Source organism: Gallinula chloropus, assembly GCF_964237585.1.
Source record: "Gallinula chloropus genome assembly, chromosome: 3".
Lineage (NCBI taxonomy): Eukaryota > Metazoa > Chordata > Aves > Gruiformes > Rallidae > Gallinula > Gallinula chloropus.
The window spans coordinates 85104865-85131033 of NC_140087.1; the positions used below are offsets into that span (position 1 = coordinate 85104865).

Consider the following 26169-nt stretch of genomic DNA (forward strand, 5'->3'; position numbering starts at 1 on the left):
AAGAATTAGGGCAGGCATCTCCGGCCACCAGCACCTCCCTTCCCCCGTGTGTGTGTGTCCTCTCGTTCTCCTCTGCCCCGGGCCTGCTCCTCCGAGCCGCCGCCGCTGCTGCCTCCTCCTCCTCCTGCCCGCGCGGGGCGGCCGGGCTCAGCCTGTGCAGCCTCGCCCTGCACTGAGTGCCCCGTTAAGTGTCTCACTAAGTAACCGTGAGTGAAACCTTCATCATCTCTCCTCACTGAGGGACCCGACCCTCCTCCTCACCGAGCCGCCCCCAGAGCGGCTGTGCGCGCCGCCGCCGCCGCCACCTCCTCCTCCTCCCTCCGCACCACGGGCAGCGGCAGTGTCCTGCCTTCCTCCACCTCCCTCCTCACCACACCACAGCCAGCACAATGGCCTTTGAAAGCCTGTTCTCCAAACCCCCAAACCCAGTTCTTGACCCAAACATGCCCGACTCTGACAGGCAACATGCAGGGGACGAAAGGTCGAGTAACATTCTTCTCTCTCTCCGCTTCTCATAATGGTGATAACTAGTGGGGTGATGCTGATAATGATGATGATGATGATGCTGTGTGTTAATGTGCCTAGGGGGTTAACGATGTTTTTGTGGGGGCAGGTCACCTTCAGGCTGGAAGACCGGGGTGGGGTTGGGGGGGGGGGGGGAGGATGGGGTGGGGGAGGTGGGCTGGGGGATGCGAGGAGGGGAGGTGGGTGTCACTGAATTAGAAGTGCGTTGTTAGTAGGGGGTTTTCTTTTTTGGAATGCATGCGTTTTACATCTTCATTTATTTATTCTGGCCGGGAAGGGGGACTGTTTTCCATTTCTTTCCATAAATTGCACTTTCCAGCGGGTGTCTGTTGAATGTCACCATTGTTCTTTTCCCTCCCTTGCCCTGGCGCTGCTAGTCAGGTAGGAAAGGGTGCTTTGAGCTGGGTTTTTTTTTTTTGGTTGTTTTTGTTTATACAAGAAATCTCTCACTAGATCCATATTTAACGTCATTTTCTTGCCAGATTACACCTTATACATTTAACTGGATCTTTTTTTTTATGCAGATTAAGGTCTGACTGACGTTATCTTTGCCACCTCTCAGTCCCCATGCGCAGAAAAACCAGAGTCCTGTTCCTGGTGAAAGGACCTCTGTTCCTCCCTCCCTTTCTCTCCTGCAGCTGCTGCTGGAAATTCAAATCCTTTTCTCCCAGCAGCCCTGGCCTTCCTAACTAGTTCCAAAAAATACTATGCCAGGGTGACAGCTACCAGTCCTTCAGTCTGCATCTACTCAGAGCATTCGTCACACAACTGCTGCAGGAGTTAAAAAATGCTTGGGTTGCAGCCTGTCTTGCCCACACAGCTCCACAACCGGGCTTGGTTCTTGCTTCAGAGGACTGAGAAGCACTGGGGAAAGAGAAAAAAGAGGAGAAAATATGGAAGAAAAAAAAAGGGGGGGGAATGTTGTTAGTGAGGTGAACATAACTGTTCCCTCACTGGAGAAAGAGTTGCTAATTGAGCGTTACAAATTGGGAAGCCGAGGGCCATGTGAGCTGACTGATGGGTCCAGAAATCATACTGTGATTTAGGGACAGGTCCAGGGCAGACCCCAGAGCTGCTGGTTCTTTGTTTTCACTTTATAATTGTGAAATACCCTAAGCTGTGTCATGCTGGATGTACCAGAAAGGCTGCGGTGTGTGCAGAGCGAGCGAGTAATCCACAGAGACAGCTGAAGATAGGGCAGAACTCCTTACTGAAACTGCACAGCAGAGCCAGGCAAAGTGGTTTAGTGTGCCTGGAGTTTGTAAGTCTGTGACTTTTTACTGTTTGGGGGGATTGAAAAGACGTTGTGTTTTAAAGCCCCCCGCTCGAGAATGAGCCCCCTCCCCCGTTGCCCACTGTTCTGCTGGCAGCATGGTGTTTGTAACTTGGAGTTTGCTGGTGTGGTACTGACAAGGAGAGAGTCCCTCTAAGCAGCTGTTTCTCCCCAGTCTGCCTGTTGTTACGCTGGGAAATGATGAAATGGAATAAATAAGTGTGACCTAACAGCCTAATGTGCTTCTAACGAGGGTTAATCTATAAACCGTTTACATTTCAAAAGGGCAGAAGGCTAACTATAAGCACGTTTACCTGTTAAGTAGTACTTTTGTAAGGCTCCTGCTCCCCTATGAGACGCATGAAGCGTATTGGTAACACACCTACAGCCTTCTTAAAGAAAAAAAAACCCAAATACAAGCCCTTGCGTTGTGTTCGGTGTGCAAGTGTAATGTTTTAACCCTGAGGGTTGTAAAGATCTCCCTACCAGGTGGTGGCTGGGGAGGGCTAAAGGGAAGCAGCAGCCTCTTTCCACAGAAAACATGATTACTCACCGAGGGGAGGGGCAGCGCAGCTTTGACTGCCAGGGGTTTTTTTAGAGCTGAACTGTTTTTGTCCGGTCTCCGTGGGAATCGGTGGAAAAGCCGGTAGTAGATTCAGTAGGAAGGATAATGCTGGTGCCTCATGTGCTCCTTATTCTGACTTAGCCTCGGAGCCTTGCTGTAACACTAGTTTGGCATTGTAAACTTCCCATGCCTGGTTTCAGTACGCTTTATCTTGCAATCAGTTGGGTGTTTTTATGGCGTTGGTAGCTCAGTAGGACTAGTTTACGGAGGCACAGCCCTGGAGTAGGAAGCTGCTGAAAACATTTAGCAGATTAGATCAATTTGTGCAGCCTGAATGGTGTTTCTGGTAAGGGTTGGTTTGGATTTGAACTGGTCTGTAGAGTTATAAAGAAGCTGGTTAATGGTTTTGAGCAATACAAATAGTAAAAAAGAAAAAAAACCCTTGTCTGCCCACGCTTTGAGTGTTGGAAGTTGGGGACTGTTTTAATCCCAAATCTCGTGTTTCGTGGCTTTACGGATGGACCCAGGAAGGTTTCTCATGTGTTAAATGTTTCTTAGTGGCCTGGACGTGGGGACATCTCTTCAGTGAAGTGTTTGAGGAGTTCTCTACAAAGTTTTTCTTGCTCCTGAGGCTAGGTCTTCCTGAGGGTGCTTCAGGGGAGCATGGCAGGGGTGCAAGGCAGGGAGCAGGTAAGCTCAGTGCCACCAAAAGGACAGAAAGAGCAGAATCCTTTATGTGCAAATTACCTCTCTGTTCTGGGGTCTCACTGCTTGCCACAGCCTGTGGCTGCTGTTAACGTTGTTGGGAGGACCGTGTGCTTTGTGTTTCTCTTAAACTCTTTATTTTTGTAGACGTTGTCTCACCTGTACGTCACGCTGAGGTGAAGGTATGTGCCTAAGGGAAGAGCTGAACACTTGTCACTGATAGAAAAGGGTTCAGTCTGCATGCAGGCTCTTGTGGACTTGGATTTTCTGGCTGTGACAGGTGTGAGGGGGACCTGTGTGCCACGGCGGGTGCTGCATTTGAAATCAGTGCCAGATCTACAACTGCCAGCAACTTGAGAAAACAACTTGGAGTTCATTTGTTTTTAACATCTGAAACGTTAGGCCAGTCCTGAGCCTTTCTGCTGGCTGTGTCTGCCGTACTGCCCTCTGATCTCCAGGCCTGGAGGTTCCTCATGCCCTACCTGCTGTAAAAATAGCAGTGGCCTTGTGACAGGTCTGAACATGGAGATGCGAGCGCAGGGTCGCAGAGGTGCAAGCGATGCTGCCCTGCCCAGCGGGGACTTAGGAGTTGCATGGCAAGCAGAAGCACTGGGCCCCTTTTCACGTGCTCCTGGTACGAGAAAGGGGATTCTCCAGCAGAGACAGCTCGCTGACAGACACCCAAGTGGCCTCTGCAAAGTTTCTTTAGAAAATTGTCCTTTTTTTTTTTTTCCTTCTCTTAGAGGATGTTTCAAAATGCCACTTAAATTTGAGGTTCCTCTACCCAGGAACCAGGCTGATCCTCCTCGTGCGCTTTTCCTTGGGGTGTTTGGTGTAATATTACATTTCAGCATGAAGCTGGTGCAGTCCCTTCCTCAGTCAAGCCGAGCAGGTTTGAGTTTTACAAAGTGTTTGGTTATTAGAGTCTGCTGGCTTCTGGCTGTGGTGCTGCTCTTTGCAGCCATCTGTGCCCGGCGTGCGGCGGGACGAGCCAGGTGAACACAGACTCATCCAGCCACCCCGTTAAGTTTGTGGTTTTATTTTCCCAGTTTCCTCTTCCAGCTGCCTTAGGAATTGCTTCCTCCCTTTCTGAGTTACACTCTGCTGCTCGAACAAGTCCTTCTGGTTCACTCTGATGGAGACCTGCTCCGCTGGCTTACGCCTGGTGGCAAGTACAGGGAGAAACGGGTTGTAGGGAAGGAGAGACAGCAAACTAAAATCTGCCTTACAGGCCCTGGTTGTACATCTGCTCTGTTACCATTTAGTTGACATTATATTGTGAGTGGCTTTGCCCATGTCATGTCTTGATCCACCTGGCTTCTCAGCACCATGGCATTGCTGACCAGGGAAGCGTTTGTGGAGCAGGAGGGCTGAAGGTGTTCTGTAACCTTACACAGCTGCTCTCCCAGTCTCCCTCACCATAAAGCTTCCACCCATCTTTAGTTAAATGACTGAAATGGTTGTTTTTATTCTCCCTGGTGCTTTAATTCCCTCTGTCCTTACGTGCGTAGTTTGGTTTGAAAACACTTCTTGCTGTTTGTAAAGATGATTTTATTTTATTTTACTAATAGCTAATCGCCAAATGATGTGTTGGTGGCAAATTGTGGTGGCTGAGTGCAGCCTTGTAGCAGTTTATTGTTTCCCAGTGTGATTTCAAAACTTGCTTTGACATTAGGAAACTAGGAAGCCAGGAAGCCAAGAGATAATCACTCTCAAATATGCCCTGGAGGCAAATAAGGCTTACTTACCACCTAGCAAACATCACAGGAGCGGCAAAACTGGAGCTGGCCACCATAGCTGTTATTCCTCCTCCTCCCCAGGATGTGGCCTGTGAATTTCTTCTGGGGCAATAAGCCCTGGAGACTGGAGGTGGTGAGAAGGTGATGGGCTTTCCAAAAGTGGCTCGCTGACCTCAGTACCAGCACAGGGAGCTGGGGTTTGGTAATGCCTCACTGCTGGTGTTCTCACTTCCTCCCCCCATGTGATGGGAACACTGCGTTTGTTACAGACAGCCTTGGGAACGAAAGCAAAACAGAGGTCAGGCGCCCCGAGTAATCTGGCCTGGGACTGTTCATGCTGCAATTTCACTGTGGATTAAGATAACTTTTGACTTTGCAGAGTGGTCAAAACTAATGGGCAGCTGAAAAATAGCAGTGAGAGACCCATGTAACATTGTCAGAGAGGCAGTGCTGAGTCTTGGTGGACGCTGGTTGGTGGAGTTAACTGCAATGACACTATCTAGTTGTGTAGTTATTTTCTGTATTAATTCATAAATTCTTCAGTGTGACAGTGTGTTAGGTCAGATCAATTTCCTGAATTTTATGTCTTTTAATTTGTATCCCTCTAAGATCTTGGTTTAGACATGTAATTTTCACGTTGTTGAATTGCATCTGAGTTGTGTTGCATTCTTCGTAGTTTTATAAAAGCAAAATCTTAGTCGCCAGAGTACTGTGGGCTTGTTGCATGGAAATGAACAGGACAGAAAGGACACGTGGAATGAGGAGAAGCAATCACTTGCTTTAGGAAAAAACAGTTTTATTTTATTTTTGGTCACTGGAATTCAGTTGTCACTAGAAATTAGTAGCTGCTTTAAAATCACCTGATGCTTGGAGTTCTGCTCGCATACAGAATTTACATTTCTGTTACCATGTCCTTTCTCTACAGCAGATCTCTGGGTATGAGAAGTAAGAGGGAGTTGTTCTCAGCCTTCAGCTTTTATCTACTGCATACTTTCTCTAGTTTCAGTAATGCTTTCGGAACCTCTTGGCTATTTATATTCTCTTCAAGCCTACTAAAGAAAGTCAAAAGCATCACATTGTAAAACAAAATGTAATTATTTTTAAAGGACACCTTTCCTTGGGTGTGAATCCAGCCTACTAAGTGGACTTGGTGGAAAATAACGTTAAATTATGGAGATTTGTGTTCTGGTTGTATGACTTTGTTGCCTGAAGTCCTCAAAACATAGAGAAAGGAGTGTGATTCCTGTGTAGGACCTGCTGTGACTGCACGTATGCAAAGTATTTCTGCTAGGAAGATTGGGAAAACAGTCCCACAGGGAAACCCCTTGCAGGTTTCTTAATATGTTTCCGAGCTACAATCGTCAGCATAGTGAGAAAATGCATCTTGCTTTTGTTTCTTGGACTTAAGGAGCTTGTCTAGTGAATCCTCTTTGAACCTTAAGAACGCTGGTTTTAAATTATTACTGGGACTAAGGGCAAGAAAGGTAAGCTAAAGCTGAAGCTGAGTTTGAGCACTAGGGACTGAGCTAAACAGTAGTGGCAAGTTGCTTTCCCTAACAAGAGGTTTGCATAACTGGTCTTCCAGACATTTCACCAGCTCCCTGAAAAATAATTTGGCTTCCATGCCTCTCTAGCCCATTTTGGAGATGCTCTAGAAATACACTTGGGACAGCAGAAACGCTTTATGGCATTGTTTTCACATACCCATCGAGCTCTGAGGAGATTGTGGGAGAGGGAGTGATCCCTCAGCGATTCTCTCTGCCTTTGGAGAGGAGCCCATGTTTTTGTGTACGTACCCAGTCCTTGAACAGGGGCTGATAGCAGAGATCATGGCCAGTGTGCTGCCTTTTGTTTGGTTTAGGGTTTGTTTAGCTCTTGAAGCCTGGGTGATGTTACTTGATTCTGCATCTCTCATGTTCTGGATCTTGGGACTGCATCTGCTGTCCCTTGGGGTATGAGGACATGGCAGTACCATATGGTGACTCACTTTAATCATTCAGATCATCTGGGGCTCCGCGAGAAGGAGTTCCAGTAGGTCAGGCTGTGCCTCTAAGCAACCTACACTGGGTATTGAATGAAGACCCTTTTGTTTCTCTTCCAGAAGGACTTTAAAATGCACTGGGGTGGGAAGGGCTTTGGTAATGCTAGCTGAGATCTCTGGTTCCAGGTGAGTTAACCTCTTCTGCTGCTTTCTGCGCCAGGATTTTTACACTGTAATGGGTCAGGGATTAACTTCCCTTAATCTGAATGCCCCAGATTCAGCTCAGCCTTTGCAAATACAAACACAGAATCCAAGCACGTGGCAGAAGTTAAAAATCACCAGTGTGTGTTACGTCAGCCCGTGACTCACGAGGTATGTGTCGTGTAGGCACCATAAACTCTTCCCCCGCAGCGTTACTGCAGGGGAGGTGCATTGTTTTGTGGGGTAGGCTGCTTGCAAGAGGAGTGAATCTTGAGGGAAGGCACAGTTACAGTTCATTGCTTGTTTAGGTAAAGAAAACGCTGGTTCCCGTGAGCTGGGTGTTTCCAGCAGTAACAAGCATCCTGAGGTACAGTGTAAGCCCAGAATATTCTGTGAACAAGAAGCTGGACTTGGTAAAACAAGAAGTTCATATTGGCAGCTCTCACATCAGTGGTGTGATTTGCTTGCTGCAGATATCTACCAGAGGGAGAGTGACCTCAGGCTCGGTCCTGTTTCCTAGAAAATCTCTTGCTAGCTGCGTTTTTTCCAGACCACATCTGTTTGTTGGCTTTTGTTACTCAGAGCGGAAAGGGAGGTAGTCTTGGTGCTCTGGAAAGCCCTTCCCAGCGCTGCTTGCTACGGCCAGCTCTGTGGAATAAATTCAGGAAGCAAACTGCTCAAAGGAGTAGGTCCTGTGCTTGTTTTCTAGCAGACAGCTCCAGTTTAGATTTTAAATGTGGGGAAAAAGCCTGTAAAGTGGAAGGTAATTTCTCCCTGATCACTTCCTTTAAGCTTTCTTCGAAGGTTATTTCCAATAAATGATGCATTTTTGACCATTATCTTTCCAAACCACATTTATCCAGTTGTTGCTTTTTTTTTTAACATTCAACACTTGGAAAAGTCCAGGATGCACTGGAAAGAATGTAAGCATTTGGGAATTAGAGGATAGTTGTAACCTTACCTTTGACATGGAATCCAAAGGATAGTATTACTGATGTGCTGTGTGATTGCTTTACCTAGAAAGTTCTTCTGAGCCCTGGCTGCATCCCAGAAGTGTAAATAGGTGATGGCAGATCCCAAAGGAATTTGGTAACTACAGTATTTACCAAAGAGCATTTCCAGCAGGCATGATGAGGATGTTTAATTGAATAGATGGCCTTGAGAGGGTGCGTTTAGCTCACTCTGTCAGAGTATCAACCAGCATTTTTGTTTCATAAATCAACTTTTTAATGTGGATTTAAAGTGGGGAATCAACTTTTTAAAAGGGCAGACAATGGCAGGACAAGGGGGGTGGATTAAAGCTAAAGGAAGGAAGGTTTAAATTAGATATTAGGGGGAAGTTCTTTACAGAGAGGGTGGTGAGGGGCTGAAACAGGCTGCCCAGGGAGGTGGTGGGTGCCCCATCCCTGGGGCTGTTCAAGGCCAGGTTGGATGGGGCCCTGGGCAGCCTTGTGTAGCTCCAGGCCTGGAGGTTGGTGGCCCTGCCTGTGGCAGGGGGTTGGAGCTCTGAGATCCTTGGGGTCCCTTCCAACCCAGACCATTCTATGATACTTGTGTTCCAGTTGCATCAGGCACACTTATTAACTGAGTGTCTTTGGAAGGGCATGACAGATGCTTACTGGATACTGTATGGTGGACCTCAGAATTCATCAGGGAATGCTGGGGATACCGGGTGTTTGAAGATGGGGTTTGTTTTGTGCTTGGCATACGTATTGTGAGGACCCTTTATCTCTCCTTCGGTAGGGTGTATCTTGGGGTTACGTTGTCCTTCTGAGGCAGTGTAAGGATTGTCCACCAGCAGATCTCTGTGAGTGCCTTGTAAAAACCACACCTGATGGGTTCTGGCACTGCACATCTGCATCACATTTGGTGCCCACTTGATAGTGGGCATGCCATCATTATTATTAGTACTACCACTGTTTTAAACACATTATTATTTCCCTTGCTTGTCCAAAAGCTGACTTTGGCTTCATAACTTCATATGGTTTTCTGTTTGCACAGAAAAAATAGTGTCCTTTCCAGAACGTGTCTGGGTGAATGTTTAAGGCCAGAAATAAGCAGAACCAGCAACACACATTTGTGATGCAGCTAAACTGAAGACACAGGAGCCAAGCAGTTTCTCTTCCCTTCTTTGCAAGTTCCTGTCTGGCTTCCTAGCACCCATAGTTGCGTTGGGTGTGTTGAAGGGCACAGCCATCCCCTTTTATCAGTTTGGGAACTTCCTTGTACTGTCCATCGCATCAGTATGAACGATGTCCTTTTAAATGACATCGTAGGACCTTCTAATCAGATTAAATATGACTCTTTTCAGTCAATTTTTAGTATTTTGGGATTTGGAAGCTTATGAACTCTCCAGTCCTCAGCAAGACAATATGAACTACAGCACATGTCTAGATGCTTGTTTACTCCCACATTCCAGAGTGCTTTGTTAGTAGCCAGGTGGGCTCGCTGCCATCGTGCATTGCTTGGAAATGATCATAGAGTCCCCTTCTATCACACAACGGGGCGAAGCATCTTCAGGAGGCTCAGATGTATGTAGCTGGTCTTTACGTGGGGGTTTTTGCCTTGTGGTTGTTAAGAGTATTTATTTCCTTGTAAGAAGTTGAAGGACACAGGAGCCCTGTACTCCTCCTACAAAAACTCAGATCTTGGGGTTGCTTCTAACTTCTTAACCATGAGGTTTTTTTACTGTGGGAACTCAGGTCTTTTCCTTCCTGGTGAGATCTTCCTCCTCTATTTGCAGTCCCTTGAAATAGGAAGAATTGATCATCAGTGTAGTGAATACGTCGTGAAGGCAGGACAGAGGTGAACTAATTGTAGGATAGTTTAGTATCACTTAACTAGCACCTTCTGCCCCCAGCACTAGTTAGGTCTTGGTTTGGGATTTTTTTTGGTGGCTTTCTGTTTTTACATCTAATTTTCTAGTATTTAAAGGCTTCTCCCCCCCAACTGAATACAGTATGTGTGTTTTGGGTGAGGGTTTCAGACATGGGTTCCATGGCATTTTCAAGCAATCTCTATGTAAAAATGCAGGAATGAGTTTATATAAGGTTCCACTAAGCCTGCAAAGGCTGAGTTCACGAAGCAGCAGCAGTAATCTAGAAATAATTATATAGAGCCAATTAGAAACATTTCAAAGCAGTAAATTTATCAAAACCCCAGCAAGTATCGAACAGTAGGAGGGGAGTTGAGGTTTCCTGAGCAGTATGTCTGCAGCAGGGATGAGAAATAGGTCTTGTTGATATGTTTATTTCCTGGCAGAATATTTTCAGTGGTGATTGTTTGGGTTAGCAGACAAACCTTTAAATAACAAAATCATGGGAAGGTGGAGATAGGCACAGGCCTTACAGGTCTTTAGTCAGCAGGCGCCTCAAGTGTTAGACTTTGTGTTACTATTGTTGTTTTTAATCATCCCTATGTGAAGACCTTTGAAGGAGCCGTGCTCCTATGCAGAAGTTAGGTTGACATGCACATTGTTCCATCCACAGGATTTATTGCTGCATGAAACAGCCCCTGCAAGTGTTAGTGTTGCAGACTGCAAAGAGAAAAATACTACTGTGTGTAGCTTAGAAAAACAGCGTCTGGTTTCTGTCAGGTTTTAGATCCTAGCAAATGAAATTCAAATGTTAATGACTTCAGTGAACTACTGATTTCTTTTGAAGAATCCTCTTAACCACTACATTAATCCTCCATTCTCAAGTTGGCCGTGACTTTGGCCATTACACCCTCGATACTACAGACCCACCTGTGGTTCCAGTAGCTCGTGTGTTGAAGGAAACATGTTTGTTTTACTGCACATTGCTTTTCCTGCAGTGCTCAGCTGCTTGTCTTCATTACTGCTTCTCTTTAAATACCTGTTTTTTTGAGAATTTTAATTGCCTTTAATTTTGGCCAGGTCTTTTCTACAAATGCAGTGCTGTAAAGGTGTGTGGCAGCATTGTAGTAGTAGTATTTCTAGCAGTGATTAAACTTCTTCACTGTGCAATTTGTTTAGGGGCAAGATAATTCCAGTGCTTTGTATCGAGCAGGGTTTTTATCTAGGTTGGAGAAAACCATGCCAGGAGAGAAGGGCTTTATTCTGAGAAATGAAAAAAAAAAAAACAACCCAAATCCCATATTTTTAAACCTTAATTTTGCAGTATAATTCCTGGTCATTTAATTGCTTGCATTCCATTTGTCTTCAGCTAGAAAAGACCATTCTGAAGTCCTGGGGTGTTAGGTGTGTCAGAACATATGTGTGCTTGTATAAGAGTGTAACTGGCAGAGGGAAGTACTGGGTGTGTTTGTTCTTGCTGTGCTGTTGGGCAGATGAGATGGATAATAACAGGTCGTTTTATTGCGCTGCTGTTTTTCCTCCTACAGAGAAGATGGGGAGCTAGAGGATGGGGAAATAGATGATGCAGCGTATGAGGATGTGAAAGAGCACAGCACCAAAGGTGATGACAAACAGAAGAATGAGAAAGGACACAGAAAGTCAAGGAAGAAACGCAAAAAAGAAAAGGAGAAGAAGAAATCAAAGAGGAGAAGACGGGATAAGCATAAGGTTAGGAAATGCAAACCAAAATTTTGGAGGGGCTTGTTTTGCTTCCAGGTTTAGACAAGTGTCCAGGAATTGGAGAAGGAATCTGCAAAGGTTTTAGTGCTATTTAGGCAGTGTTTGGTCTCTTGAGGGCAAGCGTTGGGATTCCTATCTTAGCAGTGCACTTCAGGATGAAAGAATCTATGTAAACAAACAAATGTTTATTTGTGGAAACGCATAGTCACACATCTCAGTGACAGTTTATGTGGGGTAAGGGACAATAAATTGTTACATAATGCAGCCATAGCACATTTCAAATGACTATTTGTAAACCAGCTTGTTAGCTCTGCCTGAATGCATCTGCACAGACTTGGGATTCTTCTGTTTGTATTTGAAAGAAATACAGAGTCAGACCGTGGGTGTAACTGTGTTATTCAGGACATAGGTCTCCACTGGATGCAGACTTACTTCAATACTGCTTTTAATAGCAGGTAACAAAATACTGGCATTTATGACCACTGCACTTTTGGCTGTTGTCAGTGGTTGTGGTAGTTGGGACACTGAAATGTTAAAGCCTCTTCTTAAGTCGTTTAAATCTCAAGCAGTGGTGTAGGTTAAGCACTGGCCACTGACAAGGGTAATGAGAGGGTTTTTTAGGGTAAGAGGCAAAAGCTAAATGTATCCATTTCACTTTTTATGCTAATTATCATATTTATGGGAAGAAAAGGTTGCAGGCTAGTTAAATGAACTGTACTGAAGAATTCACTTAGATAAGTGCCTGGCATGTATTTTAATTGACTTAAATGCAAATGATTCACAATATCTTATCCTAGAAAATGAAACCTGATGGTTCTTTTCTAAAAGTGGAGGAAATATGTTGTTCTTGTATGGTTCCCCTCTAAATTTCCTGCAGAACAATACACCTGAAGAAAACACGATGTGGTAAGGCTGGGTTTGCTCCCAGTAGAAAATGGCAGGATGCTTATCATTTCCATGGTGATAGGAAAGTTTCTAGCCACCTCCCAGATGTGTTAGTCTTCCTGCAGCATCCCTGCCATGTGGCAAAGAAGTGGGGCTCAGGGAGACCCGTGGGAAGCCGATATAACTCAGGGACACCACGTAGCCCTCAGTGTTTACATTCCAAAGCCACGTGGGATCAGATCTTTTTCTCTGATAAATAGAGTTGGGTTATCAAGGAAAATGTTTTCATTTCTTAGGCTCATTGTACAGCAGGGTGCAGGATTATATACCAAGGTTTGAGTGTGCTGTTTTCTTCCTGTTTTCAGCATAACTCCCCTTCCAGTGATGACAGCTCAGACTACAGCCATGACTCTGATATTGAGCGCACAGAACGACCGCATAAAAAGAGCAGCAGCTCTTCATACAGAGATTATGATTCCTCGTTCAGTCAGGTGGGATTATTACTCCTTTTTTAAACTCCTCTCTCATGTCTTTGCCTAGGGGTGATTTAAAAGAGATGCAGATGTACCTGGTGTGGTTTCTGAAGGCTGATTTGATCGCACTGCCCCTTCTCAGGGATTTCAGGAAACACACGGAGTTCTCATCTCCTTGGGTGGATTTACAGATGTTAAAGCATGATCTGTGCTGTGAATGTAGGTGGGGTGAACGAACCTGATACTATTTGTCCCTCCATCAGGAGACAATTAAGATCTCTTTATTCTTGCCTGGATTGGATTTAGATGGTACTCAGAGGAAGTGGCTCTGGAAAAGTCACCTATAGATATCTAGAACTGATGCTGCTTTCTTTTCCATTTGGCCTGGCTTTTCTCAGTCCCTGGGGTTCCTTACCCCTCCTGAGGCCTCTGGGTTCTCTAAAACTGAGATAGAGCTTGATGAAGCCCGAAACCATTCTAGAAACCTCTAAGCCAGTCTAATTTACTAAACTGAAGATTGTGTCTTTAGAAGCAGGAGAAGGGACAGTGCCATCTTAGGAGAGGCCATAAGCAGTACTTCAGGACAGATTGCACCTCCTGTGTCCAAGACTGTCAGGATATGGAGATCACAAAAGAGAAAAAAATATATTAATAATAGTTCTTCTAAGTAGCCTTTAGAACTACACACATAAAAATGCTTTCCCAAACCCACTGGAAAATTTTCTGGAGTGTGATGGGTGCTGATGCTGTTCTTTTCTAGCTTTTTTCCCAGTTTAGGTACATTCAGAATCCAAAGCTCTAAATTTTACCACATAACTCACGGTCACTGTTTGTTATTAATGCTTGCTTGTGCAAATCTAGTTGATGGCCTGACAATAAAGCAGTGAAAAAAAAGGTGTTTCTGTAAATACTGAGTTGCTTCTAAACAGTGCAATCCCTTTCACACAGCATGGACACGTGTCAGGAAATTACATGAGCTCGCAGAAAATGCAGCATAAAAAAAATGTAAAAAGTAAAGAGTATGATGACTACAGTCATTACAGTGATGAAAACTTTGGGAATTACAACGAGGAGGAAAAGGATGAAGATTTTGCTGATCAGCTTAAACAATACAGGCAAGCTAAAGAGACCTCCAGTAGTGATTTAGGACCTCCATTCCCGAAGGAACCAGTGAAAAAACAGGGGATGAAAGGGATCCAGAAAGGTAAGACAAATGGAATTGTTAATTGCAGTAATGGATGCTGGCAGCAGTTGTATCACACATCATCTTGGTGTCTTTGTTTTGAGGCCTGAATGAATAGGCCTGCTGCTGTTGTAGGAGGTAATGCTGCTCATCAGGAAGGAGTAATAATACTGCATGCATATATTGAGGAAAAAGATCAAGTTTGGGGTAATCTGCACATAGTACAAGCAGGTCCCTGTTAAAAGATCCCAGATCTCCCTTGTGCAAGACATCATAGGGCTGTAAAGTAGTTTATGGAAGTCTGAAATGGGGCTTGTTTGGGAGAGGAATGTAAAATTGTCACTTCCAAACTCCCACCCCCCAAATTAAGTACCTAGAAATTTTGGTAGGTGCCTGAACACTTATAATGGTGTGCCCCAGAGGTGTGCTAGTGAGCATCCTTCTGTTTTTCTTTCCACAACTTCTCATGTGTTCAAAGCTGGGCTGATGTGCTGGTGAAAAGATATTCCTCTCCAGCAGCCCAGGGTCGCGTTGCCCTTCCTTCATGCCTTATGTAAACTGAGTTATGCAGGCATTTTTAATGGCACCTTTATTTGGTGTCTGATAGTTTCCTTGCTGTTGGAGTGCATTTCATTGAGCCAGCTTGCATCTCTGGCCTCTGTGCTATTTATGAAGGGACTCCTGATTTCACAGCCACCTTGTGTCTTGTGTGACAGCGTGAGTACTGGTTCTCAGGAAGGTACAGCGTGTTACACAAAGGTACTAAGCCATCTTCCATGTACTACGGTGTTACACAAAGGTAATAAGCTGTCTTCCGTGTACTATGGTGAAGATTCACTGCATTCTGGTTTGGTTCACAGTAAAATAAATTGGCAGAAGACAGGCAAACTCTGTGTAACTGGGACAAAAGGGACTTTTCATGCACTGCTGGGCGATACTGCCTCGCAGTCCCTGCCTGCAAATCATTGGAGATGAAGTCAAGGTATTTCCACTGAAACCAGCCCTGCTGTCATAAAGTGGCTGCCACTTGAAGCAAGCGTGGCATCTGCAGGACTTTATAACTGGTTTTTGTTGGTTTTAAATGGATGAGAAAGATTCTGTCTCAGTGGTTTCAGTTGAGGCCATGACTCCTGGCATGCTGGTGGCTGGATAATGACCCTTGCGAGCTGTCCACACAGTTACCATTAAACACTTACATTCTGAGCTGTTCAGTCATATTTTTTAGGTTACAATGTGTTTTCCTGCATGTTTGGACAGTGGAACATGCCCACACACCTGGGTACCACGTGGACTGGTCAGTTCTGTGTTCAGAAAGCATCCACACAGCGCAAAATGCTCCAAGTGTGTGGGCTGGTTAGAAATAATGTGTCTGCACTTGCAATTGTGAGACACTGCTTCCAAGAGGATGAATGTTACGTTCTGTTTGTCGGTCTGCTATTGATTTGAAGAGCTTTTCAAAGAGCAGGCAGTGCATGGAATTACAATTGGCTGCTGGTAGTCGTACTTGCCAGCTCGTGATTCAAGATAATAGTTAGGAATTCCAGCTGCAAGAAGGCAGGTATTTAGTTTGGAGATTTGTCTGTATTCAGTGTCACCAGGTAACCATTTTTCTTTGCTCACTGAGGTCACTTAAAGAGGTCCTTTGCTGTTTTTCAGGTATTTCTCAGAGAGGTAATAATTACAACATCGGTCGAGGACGGGGAATGCAGAAGAAACTGAAGCGTAAAGATCGTGGAAGAGGAAGAGGGGGCAATAAGGGGTCTGATGGCTTTCATGAGGTACGTGGCATTAAAGCTTAACTCCCAGTGTAGTTGTTTCAGATGGCTGGGTGCTTTGCTTTAACAGAAGAGTATTTAAAACTACACATCTTTAAACTTTTATCTAGAAATTACTAGAATTTCCCAACACTTGGTAGACAAAGTATAATAGCTATCTTAAGCTACTACTAATTTACTTGGTTTTCTTGGAAATAAATAAAACCCTAGCAGAAAGTGGTTAATGAGCTCTGGCTTGGGGTGGTGCATGAACTTCCATGCTAACTGTATCTGAAATAAGATGCTTTGTTGGAAGCAGATGAGATATCTCTAGAGTTTAATGTGTTCAGAGTAGAAAATTGATCTTGACTGATTCAGGAGTGGAATTTCTAGCTCAAAGATTTTGGCTTCTCAATGTCAACAATATCCGACATCATTCTTGGTGTTAATGGTTTGTGACATTGCTTAATCTACCAAGCAAAAGGAGACTGGACACTTGATGTGCTGATAGTCCTGTGTGCTCATGATGCAGTGTGCTGAGTGTGGACAGCCACATCATTCCCTGTCAGAAGTCCCCACTCAGCACTCAGATCCCTGCTGCTTTTGGTGACAACGGGAGATGTCCAATGCCCTCTGAGGCCGGATCAATAGGCAGCCAGCTGGCACCTCAAAGAGGACGTGCATTTCTGCCCTCTCTTGGGGTGTCACGGTTGGTGAGAGCCCTTCTGACTCCCATGACCTCACCAGCTCTGCCAGGCCCCCTCCCCAGCTGCCCCAGGCTCTCTAGTTAGATGGTTTAACACCCTTTCTTTAGTTTATCCCACGTGCAGATGCCACATGGTGATGAGATCGTAAGAGGGAGTGATGATTGGCCTCACCATGTACCCAGTAATTCTTAGGTCATGTTTCCTCTGCGCTTTGCTTCTCAGTGTAAGCAAATGGGTTACTTCTGAGGTGAGCTGGATGTAACTGCCATGGAGAAGCAGGTAGAAGGGAAGACTTCGCAAAGTGTAGCCAGCTGTGTGCCTGAGGCAGTGGTTTGGAAGCCTGGGCAGTCACTCAGCACCTGGCCAATGCAGAGGTGCCCTTAGTCAGATGGCGGGTGGCAGGAGTCAGCTCAGCTTCTCAGATGCAGTGTGGGATACCCTGTCCTTTCCATGACATTACTGGTGTCCCTTGTGCTGTGAGAACCTTCTGATTTGGATGCATTTATAGGAAAAACTCTGCTAAAGCAGCTAAGAACAAGGTTTCACGTTTCCCTCTGAGCTGTAGGTATAACAGTACTAAGAACTTCCATCATGGTGTGGTTAATCACCAGGTACACTGTAATATGTTTACAACCGTGTGTAAGAAAGCATCAGTGAGATGTTTGTTTTTCTTCCAGGATGGCAAACCAGTGAAGAAATGGGTTAACATGAGTCAGGAGTTCATAAATCAGCACACAGTGGAACACAAAGGCAAACAAATCTGTAAATATTTCCTCGAAGGGAGGTGTATTAAGGTAATGATGCATTGGGAGGGTCTGTCTCCTCTGGTGGGAGGAGTGGGAGGAGGGAGGTGCTCTGTTGGGTTTTACTTCAGCTGATGTGAGGAAAACTTGTGTGTGGAACCCCAGGGGTTTGATTTCTGATCTTCTGGGTATTTCTAAATAAATGCCAACGGAAGAACTTGTGGGCTGATATCCTCTTCTGTGGCATATTTTAAATGATAACAAATTCTGTTTAAAAATACTCCATCTGCTTACTGGTATATACAGTAAAAACATCTGTGACATCAACTACACTGATATTGTATCATGTAAATGTTGGTGTGAGATCTCAGGAGGGTGAAATCTGTAAATACTCCGTGATTTCTGAATGTGTTAGATTATTCCTCTTGTCCATGCTACTGCTCATGTTGAAACATTGAAGGAATTGCTTAATTATGCTAATTATTTCTCTCTCTAAAGTAAAAAGTGAAGTTGTAGTGCTAGTTCCCCTACCAAAGAATCGTTTTTCTTCAGCCAGCAAGTGGAAGGCAGCGGGAAGAAGAGAATGCTGTTCAGAGCAGGCAGCTGTCAAGCAGTAGTGCTAGCAAGACAGTCTCTTACTCCATACAAAGCCTTGCTGTTGCTTCACTATGAAGCTTATGTTGCTGTGGAGTTGAATCCTCTGATGTCAGACTAGTTCAGTCAGTTAGAGAACTCCATGCTGCTCCAGTAGGTGCGTGTGTCACTTCCATTTGGTTCCTCTGGGCATTTAGTGCTAGAAGGGTTTCCCTTTCTGGTTCAAAGGGTGTAAGTAAAGGTGGAAATGAGTCTGATTTTTCCCCAGACTCTGGGCGGGAGGTGTGTGTGTGGTGGAATTCAAAGCAAGGCATTTATTGCTGCCTTCATGTACTTTGTTTTGCTGTGCTCAGTCAGATGAGGATTTGCTGCCACCTTCAGTTTTAAAACAAAGGCTGAAAGAGCACTTGGTGTATTTTTCATTAAAATAAATACCAAAAATACACAAACCCCCTCCCTCTCCAGCAAAGTAACCCTAACATATGATAGAAACCTGATACTACTTGGACTCTTTACTACTCCACAGACTCTTAATTCCTTGCTTGTTGGACTTTAACTTCTCCTACACACCCTTAAAACAGAATCAGCTTTTCTATTTGAGTGTGGAATTATTTACCTGGAAAATAACTTCAGTCAAATATTCTTTTAAAATACTCATTGCCAGGTGGAGACAGAGAGGAGAACTGGTACTGCCAGACCAACTTGTTTTCTGTGAGCTCTGTGTAAGCTCTTGGTATCCCATTTCAGGAATCAATTCACTATGTCCAGGTCCCTCTGTTCTCGGGTTCTCAGGGACATGTTCATAATGCAGCTAGGTGATAATGAATCTAAGAGTTTAAAGTCAGCTAAGGGGGCTGTTTGCTCTTTAAACGTGAAAATAACAGGTTTTTTTGTTTTCTTCTTTGTAGGGAGAGCAGTGTAAATTTGATCATGATGCAGAGATTGAGAAGAAGAAGGAAATCTGCAAGTTTTACATCCAGGGTTACTGCACCAAAGGAGAGAACTGCATTTATTTGCACAATATCCTTTAAAATTACCCCTTGGATTAAATGGAAAGTTTATATTTACTCTTAATTGATGGAAGTGATGTTTATGGGTAGCTTAAGAGTCTTAAGAGACTTTACTAAAGCCTCTGTAGATTTACTACAAGGTTACTTTTCTGCTCAAATAGGTAGGAGGAGAAAATACATATAGCATTATTAGTTTTTCTTTTGGGTTTAGGAGTTTTAATGTTTTGGAAGGCAAATCCCCTTGGAAGGTAGGTGCATCCACATAGTTTTAAAACACTCATCAGTTCTTGCTTGTTGTAGAGGACCTGGGGTTTTATTTAAATTCAGACCTTCATCTTTTTAATCACAGTTTTAGAAATCAAATCAGAAATAATGTTCTGGCCAGAGTGATGTAATTTTTAGCAGAATGTTACGTGGAACCAGGAGGTAAGTTGGCTGTTAGCCTTCAGAATCCCTAAGGCACCACTTCGGAAGGATAACACAAGTGAAGAACTGAAGGACAGTTGACAGCTGAATTTCACAAGCTCAGTGACAGTGCAGAGCAGGAATCGCCCTTCGTTAGGATTCCTTAATGCGTTGCTTACATGAATTCCCTTGCAAGTTCTACCACACTGGAGCCAAATGCTACCAGGGAGATAAGTGCAAATTCTCTCACGCTCCCCTGACTGCAGAAACAAAGGAGCTCTTGGATAAGGTGAGTGACTTGTGGTCTGAGAACACTAGAAAGAATAGTGGGGAGCTTGCTAGAAATTTCTGTGGGGTTCCTGGGGACTGGGATGCTAAACAGTGACGATGTTAGGCTTCCCCCTTGCTCTGTGTGCGGTCAGTGTGTGGCCAGGTTCAGTGCCAGGAATTCCCCTTGCCATCAGCTAGTCTGCTCTTTTTTAGCCATCCCCTTTCTGTGTGGATGTTTGTGGGCTCTTTAACAAGCAGTGTGGGGTTTGTCTGTTGCTCCTGCCTGGAAGTTAGGTATCATCTGTCTGCACTCAGGGTGGAGAAAGGAATGAGGTGCCTCCTGAATGATGGATGAAATCCTGACCTCTGTTTCAAGGATATTCATGTCTCTGTCCCGTTACTATACACCAGGCCTTAATGGAAGAGAGACACAAATTTAACACTAGGAACATGAATCTTAGAAGAAGTCCTCAATTTCTGTCACTGAAAAGGACTGCTGGAAGGAAATGGGACTTGGGTGAAGTTGTCCCTTCCCGACTACTGAAGTAGTTTTCTTCCTGGCTGTTGGTCGATGAAATGAGTAATTGCAGTTGGATGCTTCACCCAAGTTTGATGTCAGTGTATAGCAGTGTTGTAGGAGCTGGTAGTGAAGTGGAACATCCAAGACTCCATGGAATTGTGTATGCTGCAAAGCTTACAAAGTGTTTACTACATTCCTTCCTTCTAGGTTTTGAATACTGAGGAGGAGCCGCAAAACGAAGATGAGAAGGAGCTGGAGGAGCTCAGGAAGCGTGGCATAGTCCCTCTCCCCAAGCCCCCACCAGGCGTTGGACTTCTGCCCACCCCACCTGAGCAATATCCCTTTTCTGAATCTGACTTAGAAAACTACCAAGATCCTTCAGGGGAATATAAGAAAATCCCTTCTCTCTTTGAAATAGTTGTGAAGCCTACCGTGGATTTAGCACATAAAATCGGGAAAAAGTAGGTGTTGGATGTGTATGGAACTTTCCTTGAAAGGTGGCTGCAGGAATGTTTAAATGATCCTTCTGTGTGTATTGCCAAGTGAATGATCCTGCAGATATTGGCTCTCATAATTATTTAATTACTGCTTTCTGTAGAACTTTCTGAGTCTCAGCCTTCCAGAAGGTGACTCCATTGGCTCTTGTCTTGGCTCTGGGCCTGCCTTGCCTATCTCCATTTGTGGGTTGAGCGAATATCATTGTCTTCTAAACTCTTCTTATTGTTAGTGTTTTCTTGGATCGATGCTCCTGATGGAGACATTTGGTCTGGTGCTGTGTAAAACTCTTCGTTGCAGCAAAGGTCTGGCTTGGCACATGCTCATATGTTCAGGTGCTGCCATGTCTAATGTATATAGCTGTTTTCTTTGGAAAACACCTCGCTTCTCTCGGGTTTTTATCCAACTTAGGATCAAATAGCTACAGATATCTGTAAGAGTGAGGAGGGGGGGAGATAGCTAAGCTGTTGATCATTGAAGGTGAAAAACCTGATTGACTTAATTTTCTTTTGCCTACAGGCCACCAACCTTCTATAACAGCGCCTCACCGCCAAGACCACCGTTCCAGGGCAACGACCCTCATTCTCAGCACATGTACAACCCAGGCTCAAGTCCAGGGCCAGGACCTGGCATGTCACAGGGACATAATGGGCCCCCAATGCACCCAGGTTCTCCTGGGCATCACCCGTGCGGAGGGCCCCAAGGCCCGGGCATGCCACAGAGCCCTCCTATGCAGGGTGTTCCACCAGGCTTCCTGGGACCACAGAACCAGACTGGTATGCCTATGCAAGGACAGCAGGGTGGGCCCCCTCTCACCCCACCGGGTCTCGGTGGGTCTTACAACGCCCCAGGAGTTCAAGGACATATGGTGAATATGCCGAGGGAGAATCATTGTCCTCCGGGGCCGCAGTACCAGCAGATGCCTGGTGAACGGCAGCCGAACATGAACTATGAGCCTATTCAGAACCCAGCTGATTTCTACGACAATTACTACTCTCATCAAGCTGTACATAACTTCCAGCCAGCTAATAACTCCGGGGGTAAGGATGTCTAAAAGCTGTTGTTCCCTGATGAGGTGCTGGGAGGTTGGGTGGTGGTAAAACATCCTGACTCCAAAGCTGGAATGTCTTAAGCATGTGGGCTTTTCCAGCTGATGCTTGCCGGTGGTGTGATACACAGCACATTTGTTTTGCTTGATGGATAGCTAGGATAACTGCTAACTGTGGGGTCTTTGTGCTGCAGATGGAACGTGGCATGGAGAATTTACAGATCACCAGGCTCACCTCATGGCTCAAGAGTCTCATCAAGGTGGCAGCGAGTCAGACTGCATGAGTAGCCATATGGGCCACAAACCAGCCATTAACGTCCCAGATTTTCTTCCGGCGATGCAGAAAGCCCTTTACGTTAGGCTTAGTCAGAAGCATCAGAGAGACGGAGACTCTGTCAGCAGCCAGGGTCAGAGGGCAATGAGCAAAGACGAAGGTAAAGAGAATGTTGGAGTTCTACACATCCTTCTTGAGCATGTATTAACTGGGAACAAATCTGTCAATTTAGATTGTCATCGCGTTGTCCCTCGTCCTGCTCCCTGCTGCTCCCTTCTCCCAAGCCGCTAGGTTATGCGACCAGGAACACATCTCCTGTGTGACCAAAAGGCAGTCGCTGGTACCAAGTGACTGCAAGGATTCCGCTATACGTAATTCAGATGCAGAGATGCAGCCCTTCAGGCTATGTACAGACAGTTTACTCTGAACCAAAGGTTTCTCACCAGCGTGTTAGAGCAGCTAGTCCTTCTTTCTAGAGGGCTTTAGGAAAGCCCTATGACGGGACAATGTCCTGAGATGAGCAGCCTCCAACAACACGTCCCTTGCTGCTGTATGGTATTTCTGTGGGAGGACAGCTAGCGCTGAGCAAACACGTGCTACTGTGTGTCAGGTACTGGGGGTGGCGGTGACTTTTCCTTCTACCATCCCGCAGTGAAGGGGATTTGCATCAAGGCTCCTATTTTAAACATGTATTTCCCTGCTAGTTTGGCTATAAATAACGGTTTGAAAGCAGGCTGCTTTCCCAGGTTAATACTGACCAAGGGGTACGTAGGCAGAATGCAGCTGGTTTTAGGAGCCACCTCAAGTAGCTCCAGTTGGTTTGTTCTGTCAGATCTTCACTGAAATGTTGTCAGTTGTTGTATGGGGAGTGGTCGCCTAGTATCAGACCTTCTCAGTTTGATGTCATTGAGAAGTTCCCCTCTGGATGAGAGAGGTTTTGTTTTCTCTAGTGATACTCGAATAACCTTTTTATTTCATTTTATTTCTTTAAAGATGACAACGTCAACTGGTACTCCAGCAGTGAGGAGGAAGAGGGCAGCAGTGTTAAGTCCATACTAAAAACCTTAAAGAAACAAAGCGAAAATTTCCGAAACCGGCAGCAACATTCCACAGAGCAGCACATGCTGGGTATCCCTACGGATCCAAGGCTGGCCAAGGAAAAGGGTGCAGGGCCTCAGGCTGCTGACCCAAGACTCCGGGCCTCGCCCAGGTCCAACCCCAGGAAGCCTTCGGAATCTGCATCCTTGGACCCGCGGCTCGTACGAGATCCCAGGATGCACAAGGTCAGCGAGGGCGGCCACAGCTCCTCCCTGGGGGGAGCAAAGCTCGATTTACACCATGCCAGCGTTAAAGTCAAGCAGAAGGGGATAGATGATGATGAAGAGGACTCGGAGAGAGAACTGAGGGAACGAGCTTTCCTGATCCCGCTGGAGCCTTTGCCTGGCGTGACGCTAAGGGATCCCCGCTCGCAGCTCCGGCAGTTCAGCCACATTAAAATGGATGTTACCCTGATGAAACCCAACTTTGCTAAGCACATCGTTTGGGCTCCCGAAGACTTGCTCCCCATACCTTTGCCTAAGCCTGACCCCGTCTCTTCCATCAACTTACCTCTCCCTCCACTCATTGCTGACCAGAGACTGAATAAGCTGCGGAATCTGAAAAACGACCCCCACCCAAACGCAATGCCCGCTGACCCGCGACTGGCCGCCAAGGCCAAGTCCAGCTTAGCGGGCAGGAGCAGCTACTTGGACCCCTCTCCGGATTCACACACCAGTAGCTCGAGCAAACTGGGAGACCCTCGCTTGCAAAAAAATGTGGATCCCAGACTCCACAGACTGTCAGGCGCAGAGACGCACCACGGAGCCACCAAGGACTCGCACCCGCCCAAGTTCGACCCCCGCCTCGCCAGGTCTGCTGCTGGCTCCTCGCAGCCCTCGGAAGCCGCCTCCGCAAAACCTGACCCAGATGCTCTGCCTCCCTATGCCCCCAAATTATCCTCCAGTGGTGTTAGGCTGGGAACTCCGGGCTCCATCCTGAGCGGTATTAGTCTGTACGATCCGAGGGATCACAGCTCCTCGGTGGACATGGCTCCAGCTAGTTCAGGAGAGAATGGAGAGAACCAGAAAAAGAGTATTTTGAAAAATTCCAGTAAAAACGAGCCCAATCTCACAGAAGATTCATCCCTGCAGAAGGCTGCCCCCAGCGTGGAGAAAAATACAGAAGGATCAGCGGAAGCTGCTTCGGATAAAGCAAACAGCACCAGTAAACCTCAGGCTAAACACTCCAGCGCTGCACCTGCCGTGCATAATCTTCCTATCCAAGCTTTATCGGGGTTAATCAGGCCGCAGTACAGCGACCCGAGGCAGGTCAGGCAGCCAGGACAGGTAACCCAGGCCCAGGAGAGCGATCCCAACGGGGAGTCGGATGATAAGTCCTTAAAAGATGTTTTCAAGACTTTCGATCCAACCGCTTCACCCTTTTGTTAGCAGTTGATTTTAAGTCTTTTTACTGTTGTGAATATATTGCAGTTCTCTGCTGTTTTGTAACTGGTTTACCTCTTTGCTTTATTTATTTTTAAATTATAATTATCAACACTTTTCAGCTGCTAATCTCAGAACCACATGCAGTTCTACAGTACGCTCTAGTGTTTGCGAAGCTGTGGTATTTTCTATATAATAACTTTTCCAATTTCAGGGAGACTAATAATTGACATGTAGAAATCCCCCCCACCTTCCCCACGTATCGTGTTAGAGCTGATCAAAGCACTTTCATTGTAAATACATCATCCAGAAAGCCCTGAGACCTGTATATGTGTGAGCTGTCTCTTTCCTAAACAACACCTAGATCCGATTGCCACATTTGTACGATTGTATAGATACAAGCAATATTATGTACATTATTACTGTGAGAGACGCTGTTTGACAAGGATTGTCCGATGCATCAAGCCAAACCTACTAACTGGTGTAAACCCTGCGCAAACGACTCCCAAGGAAAACATGGATCCTCCTTTTCCAATCAGTTGACATCAGACATTGACAGTTTTTAATCCACACAGTCGATATTCCTAGTGTAAAAGAGACCTATATCGCATATTGAGGATGAAAAATGTCATATCTTTTAAAAGTATTTTATTCTATGCTGTATATAGAAGAAATTGTGAAGTACATAACTAGAAGAAAGTTACTGTTCAAAGTGGAGAATAATACCTAAGTTGTCTAATACAAAAAAGGTTTTTATTTAATTTTTTCACGCCTACACAATTGGGATTAGTGCTCTGAGTTACATTGTGGTGTTCATGTATTTCAATGTATTTTTGTATCCAGCTGCTTAATTTGTATTGCTTTTTTTGTATTGATGTAACTGCAGTACTTGTATTCATGGTGTCTTTATGACATTTTTAACAAAAAAATTAAAAAGGGTACAGTTCCAACCTGGTAACCACTGTGGTGTCGACACGTTGGCAGGTGGCTCAGCCTCAGAGAGAGGAGTGGTTGGGCTGGTGAAAGGGTGAAGCGGGGCTAACCCTGGTCTGGGTGATCTGCCACTTCCCAGTCTGATGGTAGAGGGTTTGCTGATTGTCCTTGGACTAGAGTCCACATGGAGTTAGCTTTGCCATGCAGTTCCAGGAGCCTGCTTCCCAGGGAGCTGCCCTTGTTCTCTCACTGGCGTTACCGGCACCGCGATGAGAAATGTCCTGCATGTTCTTTTTCCTGTCTGGAGATGTTGCATGCTGAGAGCACAGCTGTCCTCAAAGCCTCTCCTGTTCTGCCTTTTGGGTTGCTTTTTCTATGGAGGTACCTAGTGAGCCACACTGACAATAAAAACCTGCTGTCTGCTCAATCGCCATCTGGTTCCAGCCCCCTTGAAATGTCTCTTTTGCATCAAGTCTTCTCCTCAGCCAGCCTTTCCCTCTCTGTTCCTGTTTGGTGGCCTGAGTAGCACTCACAGCCAGGGCAGTGTAAGGTTGAGCATCGCTTCTGCCTCTCTGGTTGATGAGCAGAGCTTGGGTGCATGGAGAGAAGCTGCTGGAGGTACCACTGAAGGAGAGAAGGGTCTCAGTTTGCCTTCCTGTTTTCCTAGAGTAGTGATTGTATTAATTTCACAGTGTTTTGAATCAGCTTCACTCCAAATGATCAAAGACTAGGTAGTGGTCGTGAAACCTGGTGCTTATTTTGGAGGAATTTATTAGTCCTACATAACTGCTGCTTATTACTTCTTCCTCTGGTGACAGGTTTGGCTGTTTGAGAGCTGCATCCGAAAGAAA

The 26169-nt window shown here is 45.4% G+C and overlaps 1 protein-coding gene across 2 annotated transcripts; it reads left to right on the forward strand.

Moving 5' to 3' along the window:
- ZC3H6 (zinc finger CCCH-type containing 6) lies at positions 1-25739 on the forward strand. Of its 2 annotated transcripts, none has more exons than XM_084260977.1 (12): positions 1-481; positions 11352-11532; positions 12795-12920; positions 13851-14106; positions 15721-15863; positions 17224-17340; positions 18792-18905; positions 19480-19587; positions 20296-20549; positions 21103-21623; positions 21826-22065; positions 22899-25739. In XM_084260977.1, the coding sequence occupies exons 1-12, from the start codon at positions 390-392 to the stop codon at positions 24389-24391; spliced, it is 3645 nt and encodes a 1214-aa protein (XP_084117103.1). In that variant the 5' UTR covers positions 1-389; the 3' UTR covers positions 24392-25739. The 2 variants fall into 2 exon arrangements, with proteins under 2 accessions (XP_084117103.1, XP_084117104.1); XM_084260978.1 differs by having other exon boundaries at positions 15742-15863.
- The last annotated feature ends 430 nt before the right edge of the window (positions 25740-26169 follow it).